The sequence below is a fragment of the Anneissia japonica genome, unplaced genomic scaffold, assembly GCF_011630105.1.
Source record: "Anneissia japonica isolate Jap-2015-1 unplaced genomic scaffold, ASM1163010v1 scaffold288043_len311759_cov178, whole genome shotgun sequence".
Taxonomy (NCBI): Eukaryota; Metazoa; Echinodermata; class Crinoidea; order Comatulida; family Comatulidae; genus Anneissia; species Anneissia japonica.
The window spans coordinates 290,234-304,806 of record NW_022720917.1 but is presented as its reverse complement, the minus strand read 5'-3'; the positions used below and the strand labels follow the sequence as shown (position 1 = coordinate 304,806).

Sequence of the window (14,573 nt, the reverse complement as noted above, 5' to 3'; positions counted from 1 at the left end):
ATACTTCTATTTACCTTAACTGAAAAGTTTGTTGGAGAATACTGAAAATGCTTATTTTGATCTTTGACCTTAGTAATCTAACATTCTATATTTATTTTATTGAATCATTTATTTATTTTATTTCACCCAACAGCTTGAACTCCAATAACAGGGAGCATAAATACAATACAATATAAAAACATGAGAAACATTAAAAAATATCTGACCTTTAATATTATTTTTGTTTTATTAATATAAGAAAAAATGTTTCTTCTATAAGGCCCCATAAAACAATTATTAGTTTATCACCCCCTCCCTCATCACTTTTGGGGAAATTACTTGAACAGCTCAGGATTTCTTGCAAATATGTTTAATGGTACAACAAAAACATCTTTTTTTAAATACAAATTTGATTCTATGCTTATGACTTTTTATATATTTGTCCTTAACCATTGATTTACTTGCGAACATCGGTAAAATAGGGGCGGGGTTAGCAAAAAACAAAAAAAAAACCTCCCTCCCTCATCAATTTTTATTCTTTGATAGGGTGATAAACTAATAATTTTTTTTATGGGCCCTAATCTAGATAAGCCTGCAGCTGTAATACCTTGTATTGATTGGTAAGGTGGAGACGCCACCTTAAGTGTGCGACTAATAACATGTAATTAATAATTTTTTTGCTTTTTCATTATTATATTATGACTGCATAATAAACAAAAATATCAAATTACATTTATTCTTATACTCTTTTGAGAAACATTTGTTCGAATAAAGCAGTTTATTTCAAGTTATTTACTTCAGTACATATCTTAGTTGGCGATACTTCATTATAGACATGTTGTTAGCCATAACCACATCCCAGAAATCCTGGGATACTGGGAAAATTTCTAGCTGAAAATAGAATGCCTTTAACCATAACTAGATATTAAATGATGTTTCCTTCCAAAGACCATGGGTGTTTGACAGATGTTTTTTTATGGCTCCTGAGCCACAAAATCTGGAATGCAAATGGTTATCTTTTTGTTTTTATTTTTTATTTGAGGTGGCATTTCTACAATACAAAGAATTCACACTGAGGTTTCAAGTTATATCTGACAATTGTGACGAAAAGACCACAAAAGGTAAACTCGTACTCTATCAAAATGTTTTTTAATGTAAATGAATAGTGCATATCATTAACCTTATAATGAGGGCTCAATGATCTCAATCGGACAATTATAAGTAAAGTTAATTGCTAGTTTGAATTATAATTATTCTCTATAAACTGGCCTATATAGTTCTGAGAAAAAAAAAGCTTTAAAAGTACTGAAAAAATTAAGAAAAATCACAGCAGGAGTCCAAAAAACTCCATAGAAACAATACAGTTCTCATTGAGCTATAGTTGCGATGACATTTTCTACGGTTGCTGGAAATAGGTTGAGGAGTAAAAATTTTCTATTTTTAAGTCGATAGAGCTGGGGGTTAATTATTAGACATTGACTGCTTCGTATCTTTTGAATTCAATGTTATTTTCTTCATTCAGGTATATACTAAATATAATCCGTACTCTGGTGCCATGCTCTACAAAAGCAATTGTAATATCGGCACGCACGTTATTGTTTGATTAATTGATTAAATATTTTGTACACGATTTGAATGATGTTGTGTAAACATACTTCATCAATACGTTTTGTTCTACATCGCTGAAAATAGTGCCGATGATTGTTCTATTGGCATCAATCCCGGCGTCAATATTTTTTTTAAAAGTTGCAATAACCACGAATATTTTCATGTACTCAACTGCAATCTACATCATTTCTGATCCGCTTCACTGCCAGAGGCCAAGATGATTGATTACCAAATCTTTTCCACCAAGTCATGGAACAGTTTAGTAGTCTTTGAATTAATTCAGGGCTATTTCCTTTATTTAGGTCATTTACGTTAAGCTTCGTACCCCATGGAAGGCAATCGCCTCCAAAAATACATTCGTTTCTGCGAGTAGGTTGTTCGTTTGTAACTGTATTTTTGGCGGCGATTGCCTTCCATATACCCCACAGTACAATTGCACTACAAATACTTTTTGGGAATTTGGGAAGATGCGGATATAAGGTCCAAATTATTATTTATATTCACAAAGACAAATACATATAGAAACATGTACAGTATGTTCTGATCTAGATTCTGGCTATCAGAGTTCAAAGGTAAAAAATGTCATTTCCAGTCACATTTTGACAATTAGAGCAAATAGATACATGTATGTTCCGAATACTTTGAGACCATTCTGAGATCTGCCTCTACAGGGTACGCACAAAGGTCAGGAATGTCATTTCCAATCTCTTTTTGGACAAAACATTACAGTAGTTCAAATAGCAACATGCATATTCTGAACAATTTGAGGCCAAAACTAGGTGTACATGACCGATGGTAATAAAGGTATAGATATATGCTATAGGGTCTTTTGGGACAAAGGTCAGAGATTTTATTTCCGTTCAATTTTAGACAAAATGTTGCATTAGTGTAAATAGAAATATATATATTCCGAACAAATTGAGGTTAAGCGTAGGTCTCTATGACCAACGGTTGTGGAGATATAAATATCATACAGGGTACCTAAGGTCAAAAGGTCATAAACCATTTTTTACATTTGTGGGCTCTACACACCGTCGTGCATGGTCACGGAGTTTTCAACATGTTGAAAACTTATTGTGGTCGGTGCTGGTCGTCAGGCTAATCGTAGTCGCTCTCACACGTGTCGTAATCATTTGGCTAAAGTGGCCATCATTACTTTCCACCAATAAACGACACGAAGGCAGGTCCTACTTCCAGTCGGATACGACCGCAGTTCTGTACGGTCGCAGTGCTAGGTCTCGATAATGTGAAATTTGCTTCCATAAGGTCGCAAGCGATTTGCAAAGCGAAGTTTTCGAACCACGACCTTAAGTTTAAGTGTCCTAGCCACAACCGATGCACCAACAACAACTTTCACATTGTATAATACTGTATTAAGCAAATTATTTAGAAAATTATATTAGTTAAAAAACTTTAAATTCATGTAGTATTCAAATAGTACTATTTATTTCTATTATATTTTATAAATATATTTATTGAAATAATGTAAACCTAATTATATAATTTACAACTGTACTAAATATAATTGCAGTACATTACAACCGTGCTTAATGACAGAACAATGTTATAGTTGTTTAGGTGATCAAACAAACAATGTGTTGTTACTTTAACAAACTTTGAAACATCAAGCTGTTTTTATAATCTACAAAGAGTTGAATCTAACCCCCACCCCCTCCACTAAACTCGCCATAACATAATTGTTTTCTCGTAGCATCCTTTCTTATAAGTGGAATGAAATGCTAGTAGCATTTGGTACATCTTTCGGTTCCGAGTACGTGTACTCTGTCTCTCTAGTGTTGTTCCGCTGATCAACGGTTGCTGCGACAGCGGCCAAGTCCGTTCTGAATCTGAAAAAAAGAAAGAATAATAGTGAGTATGATTTATGTGATTGATAAGATAGAAATATTAAAAAATAAACGATAATGGGTCATAATATTTATGAAGCAATTTTGCAGAAAATGATGTTATTGATTGCAGATGATGATCGTATTAATTATATTGTTAGAGATGATGGTGTTATTCAGATGGTGATATTCTGAATCTAAAAAAAATCATTTGGAAGTACATTGAGAATGAATTATGTGATTGAAGATGATAACAATTATGACGGCATATTGCAGATGATGATGTTATTGATTGTATTTTTGTAGGTGTTGACTGATTGTGTTGATGTTGTAAAGTAACTAAACCGTTTTTGTTGAGCATGGTAACTAGTGCAGTCATTAGTATGTCTAAGGGTGTCGTTGTAACCTGCACATGGGTCATGTTATATAGGCATACCTACTACTGGGCATGCATGATGAACCAACTACTTTAAAATTCTGTTCAGAAAGAATTTGAACTATAACCTGTATTTCACTGGTAAAGCAACTTGATAAATGTTAACCAGTGACACAAAAATCTTCATTATCCTGGTTGCACTCAGTTTTAACGGTACCCAACCAGTTTGCCGAAATCCAGTTTGCCGAATGCCAGACTGTCGAGTCCACTTTGTCGAAAACCAGTTTGCCGAATGCCAAATTGCTGACTAAAAATTTGTAAAACCCAGTTTGCCGAATTCCACGATGCCGAACACAATTTTAGGGAGAAGTGGAGTCGGCAATCTGGCATTTGGAAAACTGGATTTCGGCAATCTGGCTTAGGTCCATTTTAACTGATTTAAGTGTACTATAATAATGACAATCATGACGTTTGGTCTACTACTGCTGAAGTAGGTAATCATACCAATATCTGAATTGTAAAATACAATGGATTGGATTTATTTGGTGCGAACAATAATGATAACCCACTAAATCCGAAGACTTATTTCCAGTGAAGGTCCTTAAAATGGTGATTGGGAAGTACAACGTGAGACAATCCCCTACTCTTTTTTGTATAGTGTACTGCATTCTTTAAAGTCAACATCCGAAAGATGGTGTACTTTTAATTGTTTATACTGCATTTCAGCCCTTCAGTTGAAATACAAGGAGATCAGCAAACGAAATTGAACCAGGTACCACAGGATCTCCACGTTTCAGCGCACATCATACCACTTGTTAAATATGGGAATAATATACACAATATGAAACTCACTGTTCAACAGTTTTTTCCCCCAATTTATCAAATTGGTAGTTAACCTCAAAACTCTCCAATCCATTGGTTCCTTTTGTACTAAACAGTTTCGTAATTTCCATTACGCTCAGTGTTTTCTTCTTGTTTGGCAACAACTTCAATACATCCTCCTTTGTTTTTCGGTTTCTTAAATATAAAGCAAACACATCATCAGTATACTAGTTAATTTCGAAAGTAGGTCTTACTTTTTTCAAATTTTATCAACCTGTTCATATTACTCATCTACATCTCGTCACCATCGTTATTTGTTGCAATGTGATCGTGTATTTGCTAATCATGACTTTTTTCCAAACACACGCATACAGATCAGATCAGTGTATGTTATGTGTAATCAAATACTAATTAATTTGAGTAAGGATATAGATTGTTACGATTTACCGCCAAGACGGTTGGATAGATGTGGAAAAAATATATCGTAGGAAAATTATCTTAGGCTACGCTCAGACTTGGAGATAAGCCGGGCTTGAGTTAAGCCCGGCTTAACTTTGCCGGGCGTTCAGTCTAGCGGGATTAGCCAATGAACCGTAACCAGGAAACGAGTTTGGAAACATTGGGCTCGAAACGTACGCACGCTCACAGCGTACGTAATTGAATGCTGATTGGTCATTTTTTTTACTGGAAGTCAATACAAGACCCCCCGCAGCGATTAAAGTCCGGCTTGCGATTTTTTTCCCGTACGAAACATTTACATGAAACTCCACTCGGGCCGTCTCGAATGAATCGACCCGAAAATCTAATCAGAATTCAGGTCAAAAGGTCATCCACAGATAAACGTCTACAAAACAACTAAAACAACTTCTGAGAGAGAACGTTGCATGTCTAATTTTTGAAAATACATTGATGTTACCATGCTAATACTAAATGGGTCGTTTAAAATAACTGAATGAATATATTGATTGAGCTGTACGAGTAATGAAAAGTGTTATTATAACTTGAGTTACATAATGTGACAATTTTTATTTTTAGTTAGGTTTGGGTTTTGCATAATTACCTAGGCCTACTAACTATTAAAAATATACACTTTCTGAGGAAAGCACAGAGACTAAGGAAAAGCGTGTTTCTCGGGGCGTTTCTTCATCACGAAACAGGGTGACAGTTATTCTCAAACTAAGAGCTGAGAATAGGCAGCTCTAAAATACTGGATGCCATAAGACCTGCCAAAATGGCAGAGCAACAATGGATGTATAAATGAGGCCTAAGCCTAGTTATTAATATCAGGCATAGTAATCTGCAGGTTCTTGATTACAAGGCTAGACCAAGTTAATTACATGTAATGAAGAAATGATTATTTATTATTATTATTATTATTATTATTATTATTATTATTATTATTATGTTACTAAAACCAACCTGTAGGCCTACCTTAAGGGGACTTAGACAATGGAGGAATTAGAGAACAATTAAAAAATCGACGTTAAGGGGAAATGACACAAAAGATATATTCCCTTGGGCTAGTTAGACCTAGTAAATAGTATGGTTCTTCATTACAAGGGTTAGGCCAAGGTAATTAATGCTGAAATTATTATTATTATTATTATTATTTAACATTAATTACATTTCAAAGATAGTTTGGCCAAGTTCAATAACGGAGCAGAATGGTAGGCCTATATTTTATTTATTTAATAATATTTATCTTATGCAATCTACTTTTTATTTCATGCTTCAATTTTTTTTCAAAATTTCAATCAACGTCATGTGAAGCGTGACTGTTGGGGGTCAGCCTAGGACCCTAGGGACCTAGGTCTATAGTTTAAGGAGCTCGTAGGACTTAAGTCAGCCTGTAGTTAGGCCTATAGTTTATCCTCTTTCTCTCCAGCCTTTGGTATTACTGTACCTATCTACACTTTATAAAACGGGGTACTAGCTGTTGTTGTTGTAGATATTATACTAACATTTAATAACATCCAAGAAGGTCACAGTTTGTTACACACCTAAATCCCATAAATCCGTAAGATACCATAGGCCTACCGTAGGTAAACATAGAAAGAGGAATAATAGTAAAACTCGAGCGTTACGACATTGCGCAGTGTCTGCTCTTGTTCCTCGTATCGAACTCAGTCGAGTCAATCCGAAATGGCCCGAGTGAAGTTTCATGTAAATGTTTCGTACGGAAAAAAAATCGCGCCCGGCTTAGAAAAGTTAAACACGGTGGCACGCCAGCAGGCCTAGTTACTATAGGAACACAGCCCGGCTTGAGATAAACTACCTAGTTCAGACTGGCAGGTGGATAAACCCGGTGAGTTGAGCCGGGATATCCACCTAGTCTGAACTAGGCCTATGGCGTCTTACCATTAACGCTATTTTTTGGATTTCCTGCCAATTAGCATATCGTAAAATTAACTTTAAACCAACACGAATGTACAGAATATTGAACGACGACTTATGCAAATTTTCTTGGACCACTACAGTGGCAGGTAGCAGAAAATGATAAAAAAGTGTAATTGGCCTATCAAGTAACAAAATAAATCAAAAACAGTTGAACATGTTCATTCCAAAAATGTAAGTTTACATGTAAAATCCGGCTTCGAGTGTATTCTTATTAATATCAATATTGTAATTATCGTACCTTACTAGTAGGCGGTTCTCCGTTGATGGATGCCGGGTAATGTGGTGGGAAACCATAGGGCCTAGTTATCATACTGCCCGAAGTTTACAGCGGCGTGCGACACACTGCTAATTATCGTATGCGATATGTGACACTTTGTATGGTTTCTTCTGTAGTCTTGAAGGAGCCATTTCATTGTTTACAGCAAAGAAGTAATATAATTCATATTATGTAATGTGAAATTCAAGGTATAAAAATATAAAAAATAAATTATTCCAATTTTTTAATTTCAAATTTTATGTGGTATTTTATCTGGGTCAATGATAAATTTAGGTGTTAGTTCGCAAATAAGGTAATAGGCCTACATTTAGGTGGTTTTAAACAACTTTTCCAAGAGCATTTGGGGTGGGGAAAGAGCTCCCCCACCCACCATTCTCCCCTAGAAATGCTACTGGTGATGATTTTGATATGTTCAACTAGTATAAAAGAATTAATACAAGCACTTAGCATGACACCAGCTCGTGAGATATACCTAACCACTTTGAATATTTTCTAGTATTACACACGACTTTTATGCTTAATCTGTACAGAGTTCCACTGAATTTATAAATGAACATTTGAACATTCTTTATTAGTCTAGGCATCTTAGTCTTTCACGGTATCCTCAATATATGTATAATTTAAGGGTTTATTTAAATACCAGATGCTCAAAAGGCAATAGGTAATTACTATTGCATACTTTTCTAGAATTTCTGTGCACAGTCGTATTATACCCGGATTACATCCCTCAAATACTGCATCCCGAACGTCTGATCTCCAGTGGTGCATGTATAAACACATTATGTAAAGAGAATAGGCCTATACTAGGCTTAATAAATTATAACAATACATTAGCTATCTGTATACAAAATAATTACATACCATGAAAAAAAATGGAAATCTGAATTATTATTATTATTATTATTATTATTATTATTATTATTATTATTATTATTAACATCTATGTTATTATTAGCTCAATCCACAATGGGAATTATGTGGAATCACGACGCACAGATCATGCTATTGGACATGATGTCATAATAAACTTGGTTGCCTGACGTCATCTTTGGATTTTGGTTGATTAAGAATAATAATGACGATAATACTACTACTACTACTACTACTACTACTACTACTACTACTACTACTACTACTACTACTACTACTACTACTACTACTACTACTAATAATAATAATAATAATAATAATAATAATAATAGCAATAACAATACCAATAACATTAACAATAACAATTAGTGACTATGTCAATGACAATAAACAATAATAATAATAATAATAATAATAATAATAATAATAATAAAAATGCATTTTTCAATAAGAAAGATGTATTTGTGTCGATTGAGGGCGGACACCTTGAGGGCGCTGTCAAGTGCATTCTGGGTAGCGTAGCTTGTCTGCCGTGTTTCAAGTGGCTCGCTTCCTTGCTTTCTGCATTCACTCTGAGCATGGAGGATACCTCCATGCTCTGAGTAACAAGTAACAATTTTAAACCCACCATCCTCCCCTACTTCTGCCCGGTAGTTGTTTATTTTCCATGATGTGGCGTGTGCACCCAGAATAGTTATATTTTAATTGTTTAAGTGTATTAATATTTGAATCTATTTGGTGCAACTCTTTATGAAACAGGTATATATTTAGGTAAGAATTTATGATTGTATTGATATGGTGCTCATGTGTAATTGAATAAGATAAGCAGAAATAGTATGTTAGTTTACTGTACTAATACAGTATGTTTGATAGGGGCAGCTTCCACTGTATGTACAAGGTATTCATTTCACATGAATAGAGTAATTTAAGCTGTTGGTTGTGGCTGCCCGACATTTGTTCAAGTTGTGTTATTTATATTATACATTTTTTGTATTTGTATTATTCATTCGTCATTTAACAATAAATGACAATTTCCATCCGAATCTGTGTGATCCTTTTATTTGCCTTGTCTGACCTCTTCGGCACAAATTATTATTGTTATTAATAATAATATAATAATAATAATAATAATAATGATAATAATAATAATAATAATAATAATAATAATAATAATAATAATAATAATAATTATTATTATTTATGTAACTAATTGCTCTGCAAATTCCTTCTTCCACAACTGGCTAAATTCAAACAATAACATACCGTACTCGCGTGAATAAGCGCCGCGTTTGAATAAGCGCCCTTTTTAATAAGCGCACTTCGGTGTTTATTCATTTTTTAAAACAATATTTTGTGACTGAATTTTTTAAGCAAACGATAATCTAACTAATCTTGAGACTGTGGTTGGCATGATTTGAGCTGCGGAGTGGATTCACATTTTCAGCTTATGCCAATTTCAAAATGAGGATATTTATCCTGGACTGATGAGAGCTCCCTGGACAGTATCTTTCCAACTTTCCTCTTCTTCTCTTTTTCTTTTCCCGACAATATTCATCTTTAGCACGTTTTCATGTGAGTTTGCAAGAAGCCCTGCGATGATCCTACCGATCTCATTCGGCAGATGGCCAACAATATACACCACCATCACCACTAATTTCATCTGCTGTTGAAACTCACAGAAATCTTGTCACGAGCCATGCTTTGGACAATTATCTTTTCTGCACCAGAACCATTTGTAATACCGTATCCGGTTTTCTGATGTCCTTATATATTTTCTTTTTCATTCAAAAATCGTCCATTGAATTTTCCAAGTTCTCAGAAGAACCCCTCAATTTTAGACAATAACGCACCCAAACTTTCATGAAACCTCCAAGCACTGCTTTTACACCGCTTTATTCTCAGTTTTAATGTTACTTTTTACATATGGTCGGTGTTTGGCCGTAAACTCAAGAGTTTTAACCAATGTTGCTTGGCACACAGGGTTTTTAATTCATTTTTTGCGGGCCGCAAGAAAAAATCGCTGTCGGCCGGCAACTTTTGTATACATTTGTCTTATTACAGGGCCGTAGCCACAATAATTGAAGGGTCAGGTTGCGAGTGAAGCGATAACTGAGGTTGGGGCCAGCAAGGGCCCTCGTCCGGGGTTTAGGCACCGGAGGCCCGAGAAAAATTTGCTATTTTTCCATTGTATACACCAATTTTAATGATGTTCTGTAGTAGTAATCTAATACATAGTTTAAAATATTTTTTTATAAAAATATTTTTTAAACTATAAACATCAAAGCTATGAAGAAGTAAAACAATAAAAATACTAAGAATTCAAAACAGGCAAGTTCATTCAAGACTAGCCTGTTACTCACAGCATTGTTGTTATTTTAGTATTTTGCCTGTGACATTGACAAAAATCCAAGATTAGACCTATGAATGATAAATCACATTGCTATGTTACACTTTCAATCAATCAGGCGCGGATCCAGACCTTCGCACCGTTCGCCATGGCGAAGCTCAGGGTGAGAGATAATGATATTAAAAAATATATATATAAAGCAATTGCTGTGCCTGGTGGTCCGGCAAATTTTAATTCTTTTTTTGTCAGAAATGCCACCTACCTCAACTAAAGACAAAAATACAGATAGTAATGCAATACATTTCTGCATTGTCTGTTAATTAAATTAATTAAAATGAACTGAAATTAAATCGGCTGCGCGATGTACGGTTGAGTTTTTTTTTTTTTTTTTTTTTTTTTTTTTTTTAATTTTGATTTATGTCATGATGTATGGTTAATAAAAAAAAAACAATCACAGGGAGAGTATACATGTGCATTGATTCTTATAACCTTATTGGAAGGCATATATAATTTTATTATGTTTTGTTATTTAAAAATCAGAGGAGACAATTATGCATATTTAATTAATTTCCTAGTGGAAGTAAAATCACACCAATCAAGTTTGGTTTTGGTCAGAGTACAATGTAGAAAGAATTGCATTATTCTGCTTCCTTTAAGAATAAGTTATATTATGACCAAGTTGTTATAATATGAATTTTAAACTGTATTATTATTAACTATGACCTATCAACACATAGGCCTAACATAAAACATGTACATATCAAAACTATTATGTTTAAACTATCCTCTCTAACATGTGCATAACGATAGTGATAAACAACCGAAATTATCTGTACTATATTATGCTAAACATTTACAGAGTGGACTTCCTTATGTTGTGGTTATATTAGACTGCAATATTATTATTAAAGAAGTCCATTCAACAAACAACATAACACATACATATCAAAGTTATTAGGTCAAAGTTCTCACGTCGTTGCATGCATAAAACGTAATTTCCTAAATTTGAATATCTGAGATTGACAGTCAATCAAAATTCTCTGTACTATCTATACTATATTTAAGGAGTGGACTTCCTTATGATTGTAGAAATACATAGGTCCTATTAGCCTGTAATATGACTAAAGACCATTCAACAAGCAACTTCCTTATAATTTAAGAAAATATAAATGTATATTAAGCTAAGCAAAGTTTAGAAGTTTAAAAGTTAAAAGAGTTAAAATTCCTTATTTTGTGGTCATATTAGACTGTAATATCATTAAAGACCGTTCAACAAACAACATCAAACATCAAAATTATATTAGGTTAAACTTTCCACTTCGGTGCACGTAATTTTTGGGATATATAAGATTTACATGGCATTTGAGTATAAATATAAAATCTTAAATATTTTACATTTTAATCAGTAATCTATCAGAAATGTGGGGATTGGTTATAATGTAAAGCTTTCCAAACCCCTACAACACCAAAACTGCGATCCAACAGGAATATTCCATTTTCATTTAATGTAGGTGTTTTTTACATGTTTTTATTTTATTTGTATTCTTTTTATTATGTATGATTCATTTTTTATATTTTCCACAGACAGATAAATGAATGCCTGAACTGATATTTTATGGGGTTCATATTACTTTCTATACAAACGAGATATCATAAATAATATATCTATTGTCCGACTGTGTGCATTAAACATTTGACGACAGAATTGCCGCCAAATTCTCAACCGTCTCAGTTACAGGCCTCGCTTGACACTTCACATCGAAGGGCCTGTTAATTAATCTTGCACAGGAGCTTGTCATGAAGTAGCTTCCTCCTCATCTTCATCATCATAATTATTAATTGTCCATAGAAAAGTAGGGAAAAGCTATGAATTCAGAGTGTATTCAATAATGAACGGCTAATAATTGCACGAAAGTGCATTTCAAAGCATTTAGAAAAAACTAAACTTTTCGAAGGAAGAACCGAAGATCCCCTCACCCGGTCCACCCCACTAAAATTTGTCTTCCAGCGACAGAACAAGCTCTCTTCTGATGACCCTAAACATCATGGGAACCCATTTGTGCGATAGTCAGGGTAAACTCTGGACCCGCGCTTGACATGTATTTAAGAGAAGTGCTTAAAAAAGGTATATTTACAATATGTTTATTTATAGAAATAATGTTGCATACTAGAACTATCAGGAATAAATATACAGATAAAGTCATGTTTTTTTTTTGGGTTTTTTGTCAGTAGAACCCCTCCTTTGGGACAACCCTTTTTACCAATAACCATGGGTTTTTTGTTTTGTGTATTTTCATATAGGTTAATCTAAACCGTACAGCCTGCATACTTATTTTTAAGTCAATGATATTCGATCTTGTGCATTCAATAGAAAGCTCAATATTTTTAAAAAGAAAAGTTATTTCATTGCATTGAATCATGAAACAATATCAGGAATGTACACAACCTTTGTAGTTTTAATAGCATACCGTATCTGTTAATTCCATATCATACAGTGAATAAATTATTCTTTGCATTGCAAATTATTATATTAAATTAGTTATAATGCAACTGTTAATCGTTCTTTGGTCAATTAAAATAAAATTATAAAAAAAACCCAATGTCATCACGGTACAAAAAGCATGCCAAAAAGCCTATTAAGGGGACACATTTACATTTTTGGTTAGTGTCCCCTGAATAGGTGACACCCCTATTAAGGGGACACTTTTTTGGGTACCCAAGGTGTCCCTTAATAGGGGTTCTACTGTATTAGTGAGATGAGTTGAATTACGGTAACTCTTGCGAAAGCCATATAATTTGGGCAGTCATCTTTGTGGTTAATCATGCAAAACATGTTTCTTGCTTAATTCTACACAATCATTAAAGGGCAACCAAGCAAACTACATAACATAAATATTATTCTGGATAAGACAATCAAATTGTCTCACATTTTTCTCACGACTAAAAATCATCTCCACTCCCTCGTAATGTTTTTGTTGAAAAAGCCTCACATTATTTAAGAGGGCACCTGAATATCAGCCGATCTTCTAGGATACACTGAAAGGGTCACCTTCTATAATAAATACTGTTAAACATTAAGAAAAACCGTAAAACCTCTAATAATAGGTAGTTATCGCCGCATGACGTTAACCTTAACTTAACTTTAACTTTAGTACCCAACATTCAGCGCGATAGCTCCGCCCCTTTTTGTAAACAAATCGAAATATGCATGCGCAAACCCATAACTAACGTACGTTGAACACGTAACATCCTGAAATTTACGTACTCCGCAACGCAAGATGAATAAATTATGACATCATCCTTTAACGTTAAGGTTAACGTCGTGCGGCGAAAACTACATATTAACCATTACTCTATTAGTAACCCCTTCCACCCACCAAAGAAGTTGATCTATAATAATAACTCACACTCTAATAATAACTTATGGGGTTACTACAAGAGTCACCAAAACTATAAACAAATGACATTCAAATCAACATTGTTTATGCTTTAACGCGATTTAGGCTTCTTCCTTAAAATATATATTGTGATTACGCCGTTGATGATTCTTACTTGAATTGACTCCTTGGTAATTTTCCTTAATGACTGACCGTTAATGATGCCCGCCGCATTATAAAAATAACAAATATAAGAAGATAATGCATGAGTGGCGGACAATTTTTAGTTTATAAATAAAAATAAATCAACCAAGTTTACTCGTACTGTAGTTATTTATTTCTATGAATTGCTGACGCATGTGGTGAGGGTGCCTGGGTGTTTAATATTTTCAAGTATAAGTGCCTATATTAACCTTAGTAATAGTATCCCACTACTCTAACAGTAACCTATACTCAAATAGTAACCCACCCTAAAAAACAATCGAAGAATAGTAATACAGGGTTATTATTTACGTTGTCTTGATCTAATTGTGGGTTCATATGCTGATAGCATTTGGTACTTCCTCAGGGTGTAAATAAGGGTACGCCGACTCTCTCTCGCTGTTTCTTTGGTCAACAATTTTACCAATTCTGGCCAATTCTTCTTCGAACCTAAAAAAATGAGATAGTATTTAAG

The 14,573-nt window shown here is 33.9% G+C and overlaps 1 protein-coding gene across 2 annotated transcripts in view; it reads right to left on the bottom strand.

Annotated features, from left to right (window-relative positions):
* Window positions 1-12,731: 12,731 nt before the first annotated feature.
* The window catches only part of LOC117111435 (arachidonate 5-lipoxygenase-like), a 10,959-nt gene continuing 9,117 nt past the window's right edge, over window positions 12,732-14,573 (bottom strand). For both annotated transcript variants that reach the window (XM_033254354.1, XM_033254355.1), the window contains one exon: window positions 12,732-14,548. In XM_033254354.1, the coding sequence (XP_033110245.1) occupies window positions 14,434-14,548 (115 nt within the window). In that variant the 3' untranslated portion in view covers window positions 12,732-14,433. The remainder of the gene's footprint in view (window positions 14,549-14,573) is intronic.